At 61.6% G+C, this 20,408-nt stretch overlaps 1 protein-coding gene across 10 annotated transcripts in view; it reads right to left on the reverse strand.

The window, feature by feature from the left end:
• Nucleotides 1-676: 676 nt before the first annotated feature.
• Nucleotides 677-20,408, reverse strand: part of Ankrd11 (ankyrin repeat domain containing 11) — a 154,046-nt gene continuing 134,314 nt past the window's right edge. For 6 of the 10 annotated variants that reach the window (XM_071605070.1, XM_027932937.3, XM_071605069.1 and 3 more), the window contains 9 exons: nucleotides 17,152-17,322; nucleotides 16,792-16,995; nucleotides 15,941-16,083; nucleotides 13,914-14,061; nucleotides 7,167-13,486; nucleotides 4,727-4,825; nucleotides 4,516-4,659; nucleotides 2,753-2,845; nucleotides 677-1,661 (listed from right to left, as the gene is read on the reverse strand). In XM_071605070.1, coding sequence (XP_071461171.1) covers nucleotides 1,476-1,661; nucleotides 2,753-2,845; nucleotides 4,516-4,659; nucleotides 4,727-4,825; nucleotides 7,167-13,486; nucleotides 13,914-14,061; nucleotides 15,941-16,083; nucleotides 16,792-16,995; nucleotides 17,152-17,322 — 7,508 coding nt within the window. In that variant the 3' untranslated portion in view covers nucleotides 677-1,475. Of the gene's footprint in view, nucleotides 1,662-2,752; nucleotides 2,882-4,515; nucleotides 4,660-4,726; nucleotides 4,826-7,166; nucleotides 13,487-13,913; nucleotides 14,062-15,940; nucleotides 16,084-16,791; nucleotides 16,996-17,151; nucleotides 17,323-17,433; nucleotides 17,515-17,770; nucleotides 17,868-20,408 lie in introns of those variants that run through there. The other 4 variants (XM_027932941.3, XM_027932942.3, XM_027932940.3 and 1 more) reach the window with 4 other exon arrangements.

A 20,408-nucleotide genomic window follows, 5' to 3' on the forward strand; every position in this document is an offset into this window, starting at 1 on the left:
CCTGCCTCAGGAACCATCTCCGGAAGAAGAAAACTCTTCTTGGCTTTTCCAACCCCTCACCTACTCCAGGCTGCCGACGAGCCAATGGCTCTTCTCGTTCCTTCCTGTCTGAGCCCAAGCCCCAACGCTGGCAGGGTGGCTGTCCCGAGAGAACCCTGTGCCACAGGATGCCCTGCAGCACCAGCTGGCTGGCTGGCAGGTGAGGGATCCCGTGGCCTGAGGGGTGATGGCTCACCCAGCTCAGCTCACAGGACACAGGGACTCCTCCTCGCTCCCTTGGGGGGCCTTTTCTGTAGCTCCCCCTACCGAGGCAGGTAGCCTGCAAGGGCCCACAGGTCAGGGATGAATGGCCTGTTGGCCCCTCCCAACAGCAGGATCACCAGTTCTGCTCGGGAAAAACACGAGGTGGAGGGCCCACCCTCAGCAAGCCCACCTTCTGACCAGTGTCGGCATCTCCCAGTGGGGCTCCAGCTGCCTGGTCATGGGAAAAACCCTGCGCAGGCTCAGGTGGCGGCGAGAGCCCGCTGTCTCCAGCTGATGGGCCTCTCCGCCGAGGCCACGGTCCTATGATGGTGGGACGGGGAGGCGGGAGGAGCGGGAGCCCCGGGGGATGGGTTTCCAGGTGAAGCGACCTCCCTAGCAGAGGCCGGACCTCCTGAGGAACCACACAGGGGGAGAAGCATTTTAATTAATTTATTTATTTCTTTACACATAACTGAAAGTGATGTTACAGTACATAAGTTATTTACAACTGTGCAGTAATGTGTTGCAAAATAAATTATCTAGAAGGCAGCAAAAGTACATTGTGAATGTATATAAAACTGTACAGCGTTCGTTCGCGGATACTCTCTATAGGATTATTGGCTCTGTAGTGTTTCAAGTTACGTTCTCAGAAAGAGAAACAAAATGCCCAAGATTAAAGGAAAAAAATATACAAACCACGTGGATTTGACTCCATTAAAAACACTATTGGAGAGTCCTGGCTGAGTCCCTCTGTGGCCGGCAGGTGGCCCTCGCCTGGCACTAGCGACCTCAGTGTCCCAGCCTGTCCTGAGGACCGTGGCGGGCGGACACTCCTGCCCCCGACCAGAGGTCACTGTTGTGCGAGGTGGACGCCTCAGTCGTTTCCTTTAGTTGATCAGAAGGGAGCAGGGACTTCAAAAGCGCACTCTCCTGCTCCTCGGGTGCCTGCGGCTGGCTGGGAGGGACCCAGGTGCCCCTCTGGATGGGCCACGGTCTCCTCCTCCCGCTGGGGCCAACGAGGCACTGCAGCGTGGGGGCCCCTTCTCCCTGCCACCGCTGGTAAAGACTCTGGTCTCCTGGCCTCCGGGCTGGTCTGGCAGGCGAGGCGTGTGGCCAGGTGCAGTCTCTGGGCTCCTCCCACCTGGCCGGCACAGTGCCCTCCTGCACCGCGGGCACGTCAGCAGCACTGGTGACTACGGCCCTCGCCGGTGTCCTGCGACTTTCCCCTGGTGTCACGCTGGCAGCAGCACAAAGTCATCGTTGACATCGACCATGGGCACGTAGAAAGAGGGCACCTCGTTCACACACAGCGACTTGTGCCCTGCGGGGTCCAGCTCCTGTGCCTTCAGCTGCCACTCCATCCTCTGCACGGCATTGAGGGCTGCGGCCTCGTGCTGCTGCCGCATCAGGAGGCAGGTCTGCAGGACACACACGGGTGAGGGTCCCAGATGCCACCCGCGGCCCCGGCTGCCTCTGTAGGGCAAGACGCACAGCAGGCTGCGGCCCGGACCTGACTGCCCATGGCCCACTGCCCTGGCAAGACACAGACCTTTCTGTAACTAGCCACGGTGCTGCTCATTGGGAAGACGGCCCCTCAGGATGGTCTGTGCCCCTGACTGCCCTGCGTCCACCACCCCGCCCCACGGCTGTGCTGCACTGGGGGTCTGCTAGGGCTTGAGAGCCACCACAGCAGCCCCTGAGGACTGGACAAGGCTGTGGCTGCAACATTCTTTATTTAAATAAAGTATTTTTTTAGTTGTTGATGGACCTTTATTTTATTGATTTGTGTGAAGTGCTGAGAATCAAACCCAGAGCCTCATGCATGCGAGGCAAGCGCTCTGCCACTGAGCCACAGCCCAGCCCAGCCCAGCCCATCCCCCCATTCCATCTTTCTAGTGCCCGAAGTTCCTCCTCTGCCTTCACAGCCCAAACTGAGCTACTGCCCAAGTGCACGTGCGGGCGGGGACCTGCAGGGCCACCCTGACGCCCCCAGAACCTGCAGGGAGACGGCAGCAGCCCCAGCCCCTTGCATTCTTCTAAAGGTCATGTCGTTTTTGGTTGTGAAACTGATGACTACACTGAACATCTTCTCACCAAGTTTGGCCATTTTATCTCCCTTTTCTTGGGCTACCTCCTTTAGATTCTTTTTTCCCAATCTACTTTTCTTGCAAAAGTTTGCATTGATAAAAAGTGGTGTAGAAATGCACAAAGCCTAATTCTCTTTCAGGTAGGGTCTCCCTGGGGTCTTCTGTCAGCTGAGGCACTGGCAACTGAGAGGACACAGGTGGAGAGGGTGCAGCAGCCCCCCCCACCCCACCCCCAGGCTGTGTAAACCGCAGTGGCCTGTTGTGACTGTGCCTCCCACTGAGCCAGGTGATGGCTGGGACCCAGGGCAGCTGAAACTGCAAAACTGGCAAGTCACATGGCTGCCAGTAGTGGTGTGCTGGTGGGGGGCGGGCAGGGCTGGCAAGGCATGCACAGTGTCCAGCCACCGGCCTGCGGCACCCACCTTCATTCGGTCGTACTTGTCATCCACGTCCTGTAGCCAGGAGATGAACTGGCGGGCATTGAAGCGATCTCGAACGGACTTGTTCTCGTCGCCCTGTCAATCAAACGAGGTGTGTCTGGAGGAAGAGGGCTGGGGAGGTGACCAGCAGAGGTGTGGTCACCTCAGGAGGTTACCCTGGTCCAGGGCCAAGGGGGTGACGCCCCCCCCCCCGCCCCCATCTTCCCTGGAGAGGCTGTTCCTGGGCATCAGCAGCCCCCAGCAGCCACTCGGGACCTGCCCTGGCACAGCAGTGCTGACAGGGGCTGCGCCTCGGTGGGGCTTTCCAGTGGGGTGCTTCGTGTCCTGGGTGGGATGGAGTAAGGTCCCTCGACCCTAGTCTCCATTCCAGAGGCTCAAACAGATGGCACAGGGATCACACGAAGCTGCTGGTGGTGCCCGGGCAACCTCCCCACTTTCCAGAAACACACCTCCCTTCTCTGAGGTGGGAGCTGCAGGCCCTGGGCGGCCTGGTTCTGCCCTCCCCACTGGCTTCCATGTCCTGTGGTCCTGACCGCTTCCTCCTCACACATAGCCCCACTTTCACCCCAACAAATGGGTCTGTACTTGTGGACCAGGCACAGGCACCCTTGGGAAGGAGGTGCCCAGCCTCCCCTGCATACCCTGGAAAGAACATGCCAAAGGCTCTGAGAACAGAAGGCCGGTGGCCTCTGTGCACCTCGTGCCCAGACTGTCAGCAAGGTACTGCAGAAGAGGCCTCAGCCTGACCATCAGGAGACTGTCTTTTAGGCTGGGGCTGTGGTTCAGTGGTGGAGCGCTTGCCTAGCATGTGTGAGACACTGGGTTCTATTCTCAGCACCACATAAAAATAAACACATAAAGGTAGTATGTTTATCCATACTAATAAAAAAAAAAAAAAAAAAAAAAAAGAGAGAGAGAGAGAGAGAGAGAGACCGTGTTTTCCTTTGGACCTTCAAGAGACCCAGGAAATTACTTAGTGGTTTTTTTTTTTTTTTGACGCAAAGAGCAAAACTTCCAAATATTCACAAAACACTCCTGCTCTGCTTTAAAGAAAACCTGTGTGTAACATATAAATGGGAAGGCATCTACGTCCTCAGGGTAGGGGAGCCTTAACACACTAGGAACGTTTTAACTGGAGCCCCCCCAGGCTCTACTGCCAAGCCTCCGGGGCTCGTGGGACCCAGGGCGTCCGTCCAGAGGTCCCGGCATAAAGCCATGGACACGGAAAGGTCAAGACACCGGAAACGCTCCCCAAGGCTGGGAGTCCCCAGGTGAGCTCCGGAGTACTGCCACGCAGTCAGTGACAGGCCACGGGCTGGAGGCCAGCACTCGAAGCGGTTGTGGGAGGCAAGGCAGTCCTGGGTCATGCAGCTGCAGCCTGCCCCAGGCCCCCAGCCAAGCACTGCTCACAGCAGGGGAAGGGCTGGCTGGCACAGCCTGGGCTGCACAGGTCCAGCTGGGGAACCCCGACCCGCTGGGGCCTTCGACGGGGAGGGCAGCGGCTCACCCTGGCTTCGCAAGTGTCCCAGGGGAAGTTTAGGACTCAGAGCTGCACACTGGCTGAGGCCCTGTCCAGCAGTCTGGGGGACACCCGGGTCCCAGTGTGCCAAGTACGGGAAGCTGGGGCAGTCCTGCTCCAAGCGTAGCGCTTGGATCCGTGCTTGCCATGCTGCCTGGCGTGTGAGGCCTGCCGGCTCTTCTAGGAAGGAGAGGTCCTGGGCCCCTGGCCCCGCTGGGTCACCCACCTGGCTCTCCAGAGGCATGTTGTAGACCTCAGAGTCCAGCAGCATCGTGCAGGCACTGAAAGGCACTGCCTGGTTGGCGATGGTCCTGGCCGCCCGGCAATGCACCCGCAGGATCTCCTGCTCACACGACACGATCAGCTTCTCCTGCGAGGGGGAGGAGGGGTGAGCGCAGGCCCCCAGCAGTGGCCCCCGTGCCTGGACCTCCTCTTACCCGCTCGATGCTGTGCTGTAGACGCAGCTTTCCCCGCACCGTCTCCTGCTGCTTGAACAGCTCCTTCAGGGGCTCCGCCAGGGAAGGGGGGGGTGCAATCTGCATGCACAAGGGGAATGGGTCAGTGGGGCCGGAGCCCTGCCCAGAGCACCCACCCACCCAGGCACCTCCTGAGAAGCACCTCTGACCCTGCACAGCAAGGAGACGGTGAGGGAGAAGGCAGGGCACACAGCACCTGCTGGCAAGGGGGAGGAGAGAGAGGTGTGCGTACCCTATGTGCCAAAGCAGCACAGCAGGAGTAGGGAGCCCCGTGGGGTCCAGTGAGGGCCTACGCACCCAAAATGGAACCTGGACGCCAGTGCCTGAGGCTGCCTGGCTGCTGAGAAGGGAAGAGAGCCCACCCCAGTCCCCACGGGGGAGGCTCTGAGGCTGACCATGGTGGCCAGACACCAGCAGGCAAAGCGTGTACACCACAGGTGACGAGGAACAGGCCTCCGCTCTTAGGAATTGGAGGTCAGGCTCCCAGAGCTGGCACACAAAAAACCCGCAGTGTGCATAGGACCTGGGCAGATGTGTGGTGCCTGCTCCGACCATGGAAGGAACTGGCAGAGAAGGCAAGGCTGGGGCGGGCCGGAGGGCATCTGCAATAGACAGTGGCAGCCGCAGGCCCTGGGCAGTCTGGTGATATGTGATGATGCTGAGATCAACCACAGGCCCACGGAGGCTCCTGCTGACAGCAGAACCCTGAGCAGCAAGACCCTGAGGCATGGACAGGGTCCCCGGCTACAGGAAGCACAGCAGAGACACTGCTGCAGGGCGTTGTCAGGGGCAAGACTGTGAGAAAAAAAGGATCCACATCCAGCCCTGAAGTCTTCCCCGAGACTGGAACAAACGAGAAGAAGACAGCGTTTCTGGCAGAGAAGCCCGGCCCAGGCACCCGACCTAACGGCTTCAGATTAGTCCCAATGACCAGAAGAAGCCAGACACCAGAAACCCTCCAGCTGTGCCCACCAGGCCGTGACTCTGGGGATCCAGCCCCTGACACGGGTCTCGGTCCCATCACGGGACACGTGTACAGATGATCAGCACTGCCCAAGAGGGTCTTGTGCCCACCACAGGCCCCGTCCACCACTGAACCAGACATCCCACGGACAGCACCAGGATGGCTCTACAAGCATTCTGAGGCTCTGAGTTGTGGGCTTCTCTGTGAATCTAAAATCATTTCAAAACAGAAGACGCAGCTAGGTCTCTGCAGCCTTCAAACCTCGCCCATCTCGTCCCCTGATGGGCCCGGATGGGTTGAGGGACTTGGATGAGCCAGGATAGCCGACACAGCAGCAGGCGTGTGCCCGCTTCACCCAAGGGTCTGCAGGATGAGGTGGAGACAGGGAGGAGCCCACACTGAAGGCTGGGCTGTGGGAAGGGCTAGCACAACCTTTGGTCCTTTACTTTCCCTCCAATTTCCCACAGCTGCCCCGTCACTGTTTGGGTAATGGAGACAGAAATGCAGCCACAGAAAGCAGGAAGAGGTCTTACTCAACAGACACTTCAGACCTGACTTTTCTGAATGCAGGGGCCCACACCATCATCTGTGCAGTCCTCCTGCAGGCTCAGGGCTCAGCGCTCCTGGATGCTCCAACATGGCCTGGCCCTGCTGCTGCTGAACTCAGCCCCTTCCAGGAAAACCCAGCAGAAGCCCACGTCCAACACCCACCCTCGCTCAGAGGGGACACCAGGCAGCTGTGCTTCCTGTCCAGCAGCAGCCTCTGAGGGAGCAAGGCCCTGCAGCACCGTCTTCCTCATTCCACCTGCAGGTCAGAAGGCCTCTGCTCCGCAACCAGGACGGAGTCCAGCCAGGCCCAGAGAGGAAACAACAGAAGCCCTGGCTCTTCCTCCACGGGTAGGTGGCCACACAGAAAGTCAGCTATGCAGTGAGGGGAGAGGCCCCAGGGGCCTGGGGGCTCATCACGGCCAGAGATGGAGAAGAGCTTCCTTTGCCTCTGCAGTTGAGAAGACCCCAGAGGACAAGTGGGAAGCAGCCTGTCTAGGAAGGCCCAGGCCCTGGTAGGGCCTGACATGCTGTGGGGAGCCTGCTGGAGGCGCGCAGGGGAGACGGGCAGAGCAGGTGGGACCCGCTGAGGTGCTCGAGGCTCCAGAGAGACACAGCGACGGGACGGGAGGGATGCAGGTGAGACTCTGCTGAGGCTTTCCATGTGAAGGGCAGTCCCAGCAGCGAGCCACAAAGATGGGCTGTGCAGGGGTGCCCACTAGGGCCCCGCCGCTCAGAGAAAGCAGCTGCAGAAATGCTGGGGCTGGGGGCCAGTGGCCAGCCATCCATGGAGACACAGACCCTGGCAGCTCTCCTGATCCCGGAGGCCGTGAGGTGGCCCCGGAGACCTACGCCAGGGTGTGCGCGTGCAGGCAGGCAGGGTGTACTCACCACAGGGATGTGCAGCTTGCTGAGCGGCTTGCCGTCCAGGAGGTAGGACCCGGTGTAGGTGACGTACTCGGCGTAGCACTGGGGTGCCTGGGGCGTGATGTAGCAGAGGATCTTGCGCTTCTCCTCAATCTTCTTTCGGATCTGGAGGTACTCGAAGTAGGGGTTGGACCTGTCGCTGTGGTAGGGCTCAATGTCATCCAGCTTGATGGCGTCCACAATGGCGGCTAGCGTCTGCTGGATGACCTCCCGCGTCTGCTGCGTGCTTGTGTTCAGCTGCTGCTGCAGCTGCTGGCTGGAGCGCTGGAAGCGGCGCTTGCGGGGGTGCTGGGCCTGGGCATCCTCCTCCTCAGAGGCACGGCCTTTGGCCCTGGCAGCTGGGGTGGGCGTGGGGGCGGGCTCCTTATCCGTAGGAGGCGTGCTCTGCTTGCTCTGGCTGGCCAGCATCTGAGCGCGGTTCCTGGTCATGCGCTGAGGGACCTCCTCCACCTTGGGGGCTTTCGGGGGCTCGGCCGTGGGCTTGGGCTCTGGATCCGTGGCTTCTGGCTGGAGGCTGCCTGGGGGCCCCTCCACGGGGATGGCAGCAGGGGTGACCTCAGCACTGTCAGGCGTCTGTGCCGTGCCATCGGTAGCAGGGCCGTCGGGTGCATGACGGGGAGTGGTGGAGGGGTCCTCAGTCTTGGCCTCCTCAGCTCCGCCCCCCAGGGGACACTGTTCGGGAGGGCCAGGGGCCAGTGCCGAGCCAGAGTCCACGTCCTCGGGGGTCCTCTCACCTGCCACAGTCTCTGCCTCCACCGCGGCTTCGAGAACCACGTCCAGCTTTGGCTCCTCTGAGGGCTCAGACTCGGCGGGAAGTGGGGGAGAGGCCTGGTCAGGAGGCAGTACGGGCTGCCCCTCAGCCCCAGGGGCGCTCTCCTCTGGTGGGACGGGACTCCCTTCCACGGGCTCAGTCTCGACATCTGAGGCGTCTTTGGGCTGGAGGGGGAGATCGGGCAGCGAGAAGGGCCCCAGGTCCAGGTCATCCTCGGGGCTGGTGAAGGCGTCATGCCAGGGCACTGGCTCGCCCTGGCTGAGGGCAGACAGGCTGTGGCCACCGTCCAGGAAGCTGCTTTCCAGGGTCCCCAGAGCCTCCACTTGGGTCACCGTGGTGACACATGTGGGCTCAGGGGCCACGTCAAGGGGTGCCTCAGGGAGTGACTTGCAGCTGCTGAAGAAAGACTCCAGTCTGGCAGGCGTGGCATACGCAGTGGCCCCTTCTGTGGTGGAGACGGCCACGGAGATGGCTGCCGCCCCATCGTCCTTGACCTCCTCCAGGCCCGGTTCGGTGGCTGGCAAGGGGTAGGAGCTGGGGGACACGGGGAACGGGGGCTCTGAGGTGCTGAAGGGTCCTGGAGCAGTGGGCTGCAGGCTCTCTGCAGGACAGAAGTGCTTGGGGGACTCTGGGAACCTCTGTGGAGATTTCAGCAGAAGGTCGGAGCCCACGGGCCAGCTGACGGGGCTTTCAGAGGCACTGGCCATCAAGGCGGAGGGAAGGGCCTGCTCCGCGGCAGGATGGGCCCACTCGACTGGCTCCTCGGTGATGACAGCGTTGAAGGGGCCCTCGTCCAAGGGCTCCAGGTAGCTGGGCTCCGGAGGGATGATGGCTGCTGTGGCCTGCTGGTCCTCTGTGGCATCCAGAGGAAGGCCCAGGTCCGGGGGCAGGGCCCCCTCGATGGCTGGGGCCAAGAGGTCGCCCCTAGTGGCAGGGGAGGGCTTGGCTGCTAGGCCAGGGAACACGGCCTCTGGGGAAGGTGCGCTGCTGACCGTGGCAGCTTTGGGTGAGGGGAGGCCATAGTCAGGGGAGTAGTAGCCAGGGGACAGGCAGGCAAACTTCTCTGCTGGAACAGGTGGCAGGGCAGCCTTGTCCTCCATCAAGTGCTGGCCGGGAGAGTCGAAGCTGGAGGCGGCGGGAACACTCTGCTGTCTGAACAGCTTGTCCCCCACAGTGAACTCCTCCTCGGGGGTTCTCCTGATGTCCACGGAGATGGAGCGGTACAGGTTTGTGGGGACGGGCCTCGTGGGCGTCTGGCCCGGGTGCTCTGAAGTCCCGCCCGAGGCCACAGAAAACCTGTCGTAGAGCGGGGGGGAGCAGGCGCTGGTGGTGGGCAGCGGGTGCTGGGTGTCGGTACAGTCGAACACCAGGTCGGGGTAGTCGTCGGCACTGCAGGACGGGGTCCTGGGCGTGTGCAGCTCCTCGTAGCTGGGACCCGACACCAGCGAGGTTGGAGTGGGCACCCCGGCGGGCCGGCTCTGCTCGGGCCGGGGCGAGGCGGGCAGGGCCTCCTTCAGGGGCGGCCCTGCTGACCAGTCTTTGGCCTCGGCACCCAGTCCCGGCGGGGGCTTGCTTTCAGGAACAGGTGGCGTCGCAGCTGACTCCTTGGCCTTCTTCTCTTTGAAGGGCGGGTCCAGCCCCAGGGGCTTCTTGGGGGCGGCATCCAGGCCCTTCTTGCGCGCGTCGTCCGCGGGCTTTGCCTTCTCCCGGAGCCTGGGGTCCCCAGACCTGTGCCGCAGCTTCTCCATCTGCCGCATGCGCTCCTTGTGCCGCTTGTGCCGCTCCTCAATCTCCAGGTCCTTTTGCGACAGCATCCGCTCGAAGCTGGTCATCATCAGGTCGCCGTCCCCCAGCAGCTTCTCCCGGGGCCTGGCGTCCTTCTTGCCTGGGTCTCTGGGTGGCGGCAGCTTGTCCATGCCGTTGCTGATCTTGGTGGGGTCTCCCCTCTCCTTCTCTGCACCCTCTCGGGGCTTTTCCTTGGGCTTGGCCTCACCCAGCTTCAGGGCCTCCTCCCTGCCCTTCTCCTTGTCCCGGACGGTGGGCCGCGGCTCCTCCTTGTGGTGCCTGTCCCTGTGCTTGTCCTTCTCCTCCCGCCACCGCTCCCTGCGCTTCTCCCTCCTCCTCTTCTCCTTCAGGGAGCCAAGGGCACTGGACCCGAAGGGCTTCAGCTCCTTCTCCACCTTCTTGGGCGGCTCCCTCTCGGGCTCGCTCCTCTCTCTCTTCTCAGAAAACCCGTCGGTGGCCTTGTCCAGCTCCTCCTCGCCGTCCACCTTCACGGCGTAGGCGCTGCCATAGGCCTCGGCGTCCAGGAAGTCCTTCTCGTACTGGCCGGGCTCCCTCCTGCCCCCGTCCTTGTAGTCCTCGGCCTTCTCCTTCCTCTCGGCCTTCTCCTTCTTGGCCCGCTCGCGGTCGTGGCTCTTCTTGGAGGAGGAGGAGGAGTGCCGGTGCCGCTCCTTCTCCCTCAGCCTCTCCGCCAGGCCGGGGCCCTCCCGGGCCTTGTCCTCCAGCGGCTCTGAGAAGGACACCTCTAGGAGGGCGCTCAGGCCGGGCTCGGGGCCGCGGTCGGCAAAGCTGTCAGAGGAGCCCTCGCTGGCCTTGTCGTGCGCCTCCTCCCTGCCCTCCTGCAGCGCCTCCTCCTCCAGCCGCTCCAGCAGGCTGCGCTCCGCCTCCGCGCCCCGCGAGGCCCTGCGCTCCCGGTCCGGCTTCTCCTTGTGCTTGCCCTTGGCCCTGTCCTCCCCGGGGTGCTTCCTCTCCACCTTCTCGGGTGGCCTCTGCCTGCTGCGCCTCTCCTGGGGGGCGTCGGCCAGGACCCGGTCCTTGCGGTCCTTGTCCCGCTTCTCTCTGTGCTTCTCCAAGGCCTTCTCCTTCTTGTCTCTGCCTGCTTCGGGGGCACCCCTGTCCTTCCTCTTCTCTTTGGGCTCCTTGTCCCGGGGCTTCTCGTGCGGCCTGTCGGAGGGGCACTTCCTGTGCCTGTCTGCCACGGGCGGCTCCCTCCCGTCCTCCCTCTCCTGGAGGGCATCCGCCCTGGGGGCCTCGCAGGCCTCCCCTGACCGCAGCCCGCTGCCCAGGTACTCCTCCTTCTCGTCCTCGCTCTCGTCTGTGAAGATGTCTGCGATGTACCAGCTCTTCTCCTTCCCCTTCTTCTCCTCTCTCTTTTCAGAGGCGTCCTCGGAGGCGGCTGCGGGCAAGTGCGCCTTGTCCTTCCTCTCCCGGGCCTGCTCGAGGCCGGCCCTCCTGTCTCGGTCTCTGCCGTGTGTGTCCTTGTCTTTGTGCTTCTCCTTGCCGTCTTTCCTCTCCTTGAGGCATCTGTCAGAGTCTCTGTCCTTCGGACACTTCTCGCCTCGGTCCCTGTCGCTGGACTTGTCCTTGTGCCTCTCGGAGCGAGCCTTCTCCTTCTTCTCCTTCTCCCGAGCTGCGTGGTGCCGCTCCCAGGACTCCAGGCTCTTGGCGAGGTCGCAGTCGGCCTTGTCCTTGAAGGCGCCCTCGCAGCCGCACTCCTTCAGCTCCTCCCTGTGCGGCTCCTCTGGCCGCAGGCGGACCTCCTTCCGCTCCCTGGAGCCCTCCAGGGCGTCTCTCCGGTCCCGTGGGTCCCGTGGGTCCCGTGCGCCTTCCGAGGACTCTCTCCTCTTCTTGTCCTTGTCGGGGAGGTAGCTGGGAAGGCTCCGGTGCTTCTCCACCTGGTCCCTCCTCTTCTCCGAGCTCTTGTCCAAGTAGTCCCGGTCCTTCTTTCGGAAGAAAGAGTCTCTGAGATCTCGCTTTTCCCGGGCCTTGTTGTCCCGCTTCTTCTCCTTACTGTCCTCTTTCACCGTTTCCAAGATAAGTTTGGCCACAGAGTCACTCTTGATGTCCCTGTAATCTGTCACTGGGGAGTCCCAGCTGTCCTCCCCTTTGAAGTCAAAGGAGGAGTCGGAGAGGTCTGAGAACCACCTGTCCTGCTGGTCGTCGGACAGGCTGAGCTTGGTGTCCTCGCTCTCCAGGAAGTGGCCCCGGTGGCAGCAGTCGTCGAAGGCTGCGTCCTCCCTGCAGGCCTTCTCCCTGCGGAGCCGCTCCCTGTCCTCCTTCAAGGCCCTCTCCTTGGCCTCGCCCTTCTTCTCCGGCTTGGGGGGCCGGTCCCGGGCCTTCTTCTTCCTCTCCTCCTTGTACGGCCGCAGCCTCTCCTCCTTGGGGGACTTCTCCTTGCCCAGCCTCTCCCGCTCGGCCCTGCCAGCCCGGTCCTTTTCCTCCCGGAAGGCCCTGCCGCCGTCCCTGCCCACGTCCTTGATCCGCTTTAGTGGCTTCTCGTCTCTGAAGAGCCACTCCTTGTCCTCGGGCTTCGTCCTGCCCAGCCTCTCCTCCCTCTTGAGGTGGTCTCGCTCATGCCTTAACAGCCGCAGCCTGCCCTCCGTGGAGACGTCGCTGTCCAGGAGGGCGGCCTTGTCGGCCTTGGGCCTGGGGTCCTCGTACTCATAGGTGAAGCTCTTCAGCTTCAGCTCCTGCCCGGGGCACTGCCCCTTCTCCTTGTTTTTGTGTCTGTGTTTCGTCTTGTGTTTCTTGACGACTTTTCCCTCCTTGTCTAGCTTGGGCACGGCGCCGTCCACGCTGGGGTGGAAGCCGCCCCTCTTCTCGGGAGCCATGCTCTGTAGGCTGCCCCTCTTGCGGTGCTCCTGCTTCCTCCTCGCGGGCTTTAGGGACTCCACGCTGGAGCCCTCGGAGGAGCAGTCCGACTCGCTTGTCAGGCCGGTGCCTGATGAGTCCGACAGCGAGCTGACCTGCGACCAGGCAGGGGAGGACACGGCCTTCCAGCTGTCCGCGCGCCAGTGCTTGCTGTGCTGGTCGGCGTGGCTGGTGCCATGGGATGAGGTGGAGGAGGCCGACAGGGAGCTGAAGAGCGACGGGTCCTTCAGCACCAGTGGGGAGCCCCTGCGGCAGCCCGTGCTCCCCACTGAGTCCCCGTCCTCCTCGCTCTCGGAGGATGCACGCTCGGACCCGGAGGAGCACAGCTTGTCGCTCCTCTTCCCAGGACGCACCTCCTTGCCCCGGGCCTCCTTCTTCCGCTTCTTCTTCACTTTGCTCTTCTCCTTCTGCTGCCTGGGCGCAGGGGGCTCGCGGGCCTTCGAGCCAGGCAGGACTGTGTGCGCCGAGAGCCTCAGCTTCTCCCCCGCGCCCACAGCCAGGCCGGCGTCCTCCTCGTCTGAGGTGTCGGACAGGATGCGATGGGCGGCTTTCTTTGGCGCGGTGGCGCTGTTCTTGGCATAGCTCTTGACCTCCATCTTGGGGATCGACACGAAGCTGCTGGCCTTGGGTTCTTTCCTGTAGTCTTTCTTCAGCAGATGCTTGTCGTCCACGGGAGGGACCCTGTCCTGCTCATCGTCCTCATCAAACTCATACTCGTCCTTGACAGGCGTCACAGTCTTCTGAGGCTCTGGGTTCTTGGCCTTGAGCTTCAGGCCCTTCTCAAACTCGGAGTCTGTGTTGTTGCCATCAACTGAGCTGGAAGGTGCAAAGGATGGGGCGTCCTCCTCCTCGGAGCTCTCTGTGGGGACAGGAAGGGAGAGGTCAGGCAGGCTCAGAGCCACTCTCCCAGATCAGGGTGGGGCAGCTCTGCCGCTGCAGCAAGGAAGGGCCTCCCCGGATGCGTGGTCACCCAGGAGGGCAGGGCTGGCCAGCCCCTGCTTCTGGAGAAGCACGTCATTTGATCTATCCCATCTGAGGCCAGCCACAGCAGAGGGAACCGAGAAGTCTGCTCAGAGGTGGGGCTGGCCTCCCGGCAGAGACCGCGGCTTCTCGGCAGCCAGGCCCCAGGTGTGGCTCCTGCAGTCCGGAGTTCCTGAAGGCGCCAGGCCCCCAGGAGGCTGGGAGACCCTGCGTGGCCATCTGCAGGGAAACACCACATGCAGATGCTGCAGGGCTGCCCGTGGCAGGGGAGGCCCGCCCCGCTGTCCGCCCACAGCCAGGCTTACCCGTGGAGCTCTCCTCGCTGGAGGTGTACGTGCCTTTGCCCAGCAGCAGGTTCACCATAGTTGGGGAGTTGGCAACTTTCAGCGGGGTCTCCCCTTTCCTGTTGCTCTGCTGAGGGTTTCCTCCATACCGCAGCAACAACTTTACCACCTGCAAGACACGACAGCCACGTCAGAGAGCCTCCCGGCCAACACAGGATTCCCCTGGGGGACCGCTCCGCCCAGCAGCCGGCCATTAAGTGCCCTTCAGCAGCCGCTGGCCGTGTCCCTGGGTGCACCCTGCTGGCCGTCCTCTTCCACAGGAGGGCTCCTCCGCCCTCACTGCCTTCCATTTTTCTCTGGTGCTCCTCTGCAAGTTGTGCACCGCTTCCTGGAATCTTCTCAGCAAGACCCCCCCTCCCGCCACAGTGAGCCCAGCAGCGGGCGGGGTCCACAGGTGCGCAGCTCTGGCGGATGGAGGAGATCGTGGGGTACAGAATAGAGGGAACAAAGACAAAGTTTCTGCAAGCTGGTTTATTTATTTTCATTTACATTAGAAAATAAGGCCATCTCTTCCTTGCTTGGAGTCACATGGAGGGTGGCTATGAGGGACAGAAGTGCTCTGGTGGTGTGCGACAGCCTGGTTCAATCATTACGATCAGCAACCTGTGTCTCATCTGCCTGCGCCCTGCTGCGGTGGGGGTGGCTGTGGCCACCAGGTGCTCACAATGGCTGTCTCCTCTCTCAGCGTCCCACTGGCCGCACGTCAGCAGCACCTACACATCTGAGTTTGCAGCTGCGGCTACGACAGAGGGCACGACCCACCTCAGGTCTGGGGAGCCAGTCTCGCTGGCTCGGCCTCCTTCCTCAGGTGGCTGATGGCCAAAGTGGGTTCCTGGCTATATCTTGCTGGTGGAGGTCACCAGGTGCCTCAGCCTTGGGCCTACCCTAAGGCCAACACAGGCCAAGTCCCTCCTGTCCCTTCTGCCTCCTGTCCCCAGCAGGCCTCCCCAAAGGGCCACCATCCTGCCAGCCTCCCTGTTTCCACAGTGGCTGACACATCCCAGGAGTGCAGAGGTCCAGACTGTGACCCTCTCTACTCTTAGCCAGGTTCACTACAGACTCACACCTGCCCACCCCCAGAAAGTTTTTCTTAGTAAATCTCAGATACTGTATTTTCTACTGAAGTCCCTTTCTCTAAAACGACCCTTTTGAAAAAACAAACAAGCTGGGTGTAGTAGCTACACCCAGAGTCCCAACTACTAGGGAGGCAGGAGGATCACAAGTTCAAGGCCAGCCTCAATAATTCAGCGAGGCCCTATCTCAAAATGAGAAGAGCTATGGCTGTGGCTTAGTGGTTAAGCACCCCTGGGTTCAAGCCCCAGTATGGGAGGAAAGAAAGGACACAAAAACAAAGCCCCCAAAGCGCGCTATGACGCCATCCTCTCACCTACCACTGGAACAGCAGCTCCTCTGTCAAACATGGGGCCAAAGTCAAGACCTCCCTAGGAACCCTCCTGGCCGCCCCTCCCCTGCAGCAACCCCTCTCCCCAGAGTCATGGCTTCCTGAAACCCTTCCAGAACAGCCAGGCAGGGGCTGCTCTGTAGGAACACCAAGAACTCGGCAGATGTGGTATGTGCCAAGGCACCACCATCCTCACCTGCCAGGACTGTCCTGCCTGTGGCTGTGGCTCAAGGGGCTCTGGCAAAGGTGTCCCCTCAGCAGGAAGCAGCACAGCCGGCTCATCCTGTGTGTATCTTGCCTCAGAGCTGGAGGCAAGCCTGGCCCAGGAGGCAGAGCCTGGGGTGGGCCTGGCCTCAGCCTCCCATGGTCCAGACCTGGACCTGCCCTCCCTGTGGAATGGACCATAGTGAGGACGACGGGATCAGCAGCACACACTGCCATCTTCCTACTGGGGACAGATGTTCCTGTGCAAGATCCAGCCTGGCCAAGGGTGGAGGGTACCCCTACAAGCAAGTGCTCCAGGCAGTGCAGCCAAGCCTCAGGGGAGCCTGCAGGCTGCAGGAGCGGGGGGGCAGGAGGTGCCAACCTTATAGTGCCCGTTGTTGGCAGCGTCGTGCAGTGGTGTGTCGTCGTCCAAGCCCTTGGTGTTCACCTCTGCGCCTGCGGCCAGCAGCTGCTTGGCGACGTCGTAGTAGCCACGGTTGCAGGCCTCGTGCAGCGCTGTCCAGCCTAGAAGCAGACACTTAGCACGTGTGTCACTGAGTCCTCAGGAGCCACACTCCTGCACCTGTTTGCAACTGACACCCAGCTTGCCAGCCTTGGCCCATGGGATAGAAGTTGCACCGGCACAGCTCTTGTTAACTAGCACCAGAGAAACAGGCTAAGAAGGCAGCCACGGAGGGCGTGAGGCCCCGACTCGGACTTGCAGGGAGGCCCTCTGCCAGGGAAGCCGAGTGCAGCATCCAGCACTGGTGTGCCAGCAGGGCTCACCCGCAGGGAGGCTGTGGAGCCAGGCCCCCCACAGGGCAGCTAGGTAGCAGGCAGCACAAGACTCTCACCACGAGCCCGTGCCAGGTCTGGAGAGGCGCCTCTGCTCTGTTTCACTTAAAAGTGCCTCCCAGTGTCCCTAATAGGGCAAGTGGGGCAGGCCGAGACCCGAGTGCCCAGTCACAGTATAGAGGCGCCCTCTGCTGAGGTGTGCACGCTGCATCTAAAAACAGTGGGCAAGACCCCCCAGGAGCCTGGAGCTGTGCCTGGCAGACACAGCAGCAGGGAGATACTTAAAAAACCCCCAGTTCTCTTAGAAATAAAAAAACAAAGATTGTATTTTGAAGTCCTTCCCCAGAGAATCCTCCCTCTCAGGACTAGCCTTGTCCACATACACACAAGGGCCTGGCGGCCTCTGCTTCTGCCTATGGGCAGGGCATGAGCACCTACCTGCGAAGTCCTTGACATTGACATCAGCGCCCTCGCTGATGAGCTCCTTGATGCGCCGGGCATCCCCCCTGATGGCAGCACGGTGCAGGCGGGTCTCGCCCCGCTCATTCCTCTTGTTGACTTTGTCTTTGGTTTTTGAGGCAGAGCTGGGCGTTCCCTTCTGACACACTGCAGACTGGGAGGGGTGCTTTGGTGTGGTGTCTACTGCAGGCCAAGGGGACAGGTGGGGCGTTACTGGAGGAGGCGCCGAGTGGTGGAGGCCTGGAGAACCTGGCCGCTTCCACAAGGTGAAGGGGTTCTGCACGGGGCCCCATACCAAGCAGACCCTGTGCTTCCCAGGCCCAAGGCCCCAGGGCTCACCTGGGCTGTTGGCAGACTCCTCCGCCGTCATCTGCATGAGGAGAGCCACCTGCTGGCGCTCAGAGAGTGGGTAGCCTGCTCGGATCCCAGACAGCCCCATGCCGAAGAGCAGCCCAGACTTGCGGGCGACAGGCTCCTTCTTGATCCTCTTCCGCTCAGGACCCTGTTTCTCTGTGCAATGGGTGGGGGAGAGAGGAGAGGAGAGGAGACTTCATGCCAAGTCCTCAGAGCCAGGGCCTTGCCTGGCATTCCAGAGCCCCTGCGTCCCGCCCAACAACTCACAGAGCAGTAGGGAGGCCTGCGAGGGACAAGGCACAGTGGCTGGCAGCGCCGGCACCGCCCCACCTGAGAGCAGCAGCTGTGAGAGACACAGTTGACACCCTGTTGCCAGCCCACCGGGTCTGCTGAACCTTGGCCTGCACCTGTGTCTGCTCAGCGCAGCCGCCTCCGACCCGCGGGCGGGAGCAGCGGACGGTCGGCACTGCTGACCTGGCAGCACACGTGTCTGCAGTTTAACGCCTCTTTCCCAGCCCTCCTCCAAACAAACAGTGCAGATGTAAAATGGCAGACACAGTTTAAAATACATAAATAAATCAAGGCCAACTTGTCAGTACTGTACCTTTCTTCTTGCTTCTAGGAACCTCCATTTCATGCCGTGGTGCTTCGAGGAGCGTACCAGCCTTGCAGTACCACAACATGGACTGAGCTGGAGGCATCTGAAGGTATCAACACAGAGCACTAACGAGATACGGCGAAACAGCTTTCTCCTTCCACCTCTGCCTCCTCCTGACAAGCAAGTCCTGGGCGCCTCTGACCCATGACGCAACACCCTGCAGCCTCCAGCACGGAGACTGTGCTGCTGCTCCTAAGAGGTGGGGTGGGGAGCAGACACCCCAGACTCCATGACTGCGGTGAATACCCCACACTCTCCTTGCCCAGCACCTGCTGTAATGGAGGCCAGGAGCAAGACCCTGGCTGCTCAACACCCTGCTGTTCTGGAAGCCCGGTGCAGGGCCAAGACGATTCAGGGATCTCTGTGGCCATGGTGGGGGGTGGGGGTGGGGGCAGCCGCAGTAGCAGGGAGGACCGCTGTGGGAAATGCAGGTCTGAGCATGCCCTCTGTCTCTCCATCCCTCACTTCCACGAAGCCCCTCTGCGGGACTAAACTGCTTCCTTGGTGACCAGAGTCTGCCCCTAGGGAGTGGGTGGCAGTGAGGAGGTGGCCTGAGTGGACTGCACGTCTGGGGTCCCGCAAGATGCTGGTCTCCAGAGGGCTGCCTGCTCAGCTCTGCTCCGCCCCACTGCTCTGCCACCAAGGTGTCCTGTAGAGAGGTTAGGCTGCCTCTTTAAAAACCCAATCTGTGACTCACTGGGAATGCAGGCTGCGTGTTTCAGCATGTGCCTGAGGGTGCCAACTGCTCAGCACAGCTGCCTGAACCCCAGATGCCCAGCAGTTCTAGAGCCAGCCGTGCCACACAGGTTGGAGAAAGGAAGGTCCTCCCAAGGGGGCCTGGACCAGGCCTGCAGAATATACAGCTCCTCCGCAGGCTGGGGCAGGGCCACAGCTACTCAGTGCCCTCAACCAGGGAGGGAAGGCCATCTTCTCAACCCAGCACGCAGCCTCAGGAGGGATGCATGTGGAGTGGCTAGGGCAGGGACACCTGCCACACCAGCTGGAATAGCCAAGTCAACTTCAGTCACCGACGAGGTGACAGGGGCGCAGCCAGATCACCCTCCCATATGTCTAGGTCCCCGTGGAAGCAACAGGGCCACAGTGACTGAGTCAGGGCATTAGGTTTCCATTTGGTCTCTCTGTGCACCTGCCTTGCACCTTCTGTGTCCCTGCACTGACCTGCCACTGAGCTGGCCACACACACGCCTTTACATGTCCTGTGGCTATGTCCTGACAATGACAGAACCAGCCCAGGCAATACTGGGTGCATCTCCTGGTGCTCCAGGACCTGCCATCCCTATGAGGTGGGGGCTGAGTGCCCACCAGTTCTCCTGTCTCCAGGAGGAGGGGTCCACATGTCGTGGAGCCATAGGTCTGCCCAGAACCTCTGTGGAGCCAAGACCTGTCCCTATACCAGGTACCTAGTACAGGGGGACAACGCCTCTGGGGGCCATGAACCCCCACACCCCGCCCCATAAGGACACGACGAGAGCCTCAGTATAGCACGATACAGCAAGATCCCGCTTGCAGGCGATGTCTGACGATCACATTCAGTGACTCCACAGGTCACAGGCCAGGGGACCGCCCTCCATGTTGTGAATGGACGACGGGGTGCTGCCCAGGCTGGCCTTTCACTCCTGGGATTGAGTGAGTCTGCCACCTTAGCCGTGCAGCAAATGGTCCTTTTAAGATGGCCCAGGAGTCCAGGGAAGTGCACCAGTGGCTGGCCTGAGGCTGGCTGGGGCTGCTGGGTTCCAGGCCCACCTGCACTTCCTTCTGAGGGACAGACAAGGACAGCACACAACACTCGCTCCAGACCTGCAGACGGTGGGCCACGCAGGTGGGCGGGAAGCGACAGGGCCACAGTGACTGAGTCGGGTCTGGGCTCCAGGGACAAGGAGACCAGCTGTCCCCCTCTGTGGCCCACTGACGAGCAGCACCGTCCCTTGGCTTCTCCTGAGCCCCAGTGAGGGCAGACAGAGTTTACACCTGTGCTTAGCCACAAGAGCTGCCCCTGTGGTGCTGGGGGAGCATGACGCCCTTCTCGGGGGCCCTGTCCCACCCCTCAGGAACAAGACTCTCCCTGACAGGAACACCCCACACAGCTCTGCCCAACCTTCAACAAGGTTTGTCCTAACAGGAAAAAACCCAGTCTGATAACCTGAGAGCCACTGTCTCCACAATAGGCAGCTTTCTCCAAGTAGCCATGGCAATCAGCACCCACAAGGATCCACTTTCTGTCCCTGGGTTCAGTGCCTGGCTGAGATGATGCCCACAGCAGAAGACCCAGAGTGGCCACAGCCCCCTCACCCACCTCCCACAGGCAGCCTCACAGCCTGGCCCCAGCTGGGTCGTGACCAAGGGTGAGGAAGTGGGGCGGGGAACAGGAGGAGCCACTCCTAGATGCTGATGGGGACACCCACAAATTCCATTACCCAAATGGAAGCGAGTGAACTTTAAATGGTCTTTTCCAAGTTACAAAGTAGAACACTGGCAGGTCCAGGAAGACAGGCAGCCTACAGTGCAGCAGAGGGGGCACTTGTGGTCACTGTGTGTCTCTGGCTGTCCACGGGCCCTCACGTCC

This window comes from Marmota flaviventris, chromosome 18 (genome assembly GCF_047511675.1).
Source record: "Marmota flaviventris isolate mMarFla1 chromosome 18, mMarFla1.hap1, whole genome shotgun sequence".
Lineage (NCBI taxonomy): Eukaryota > Metazoa > Chordata > Mammalia > Rodentia > Sciuridae > Marmota > Marmota flaviventris.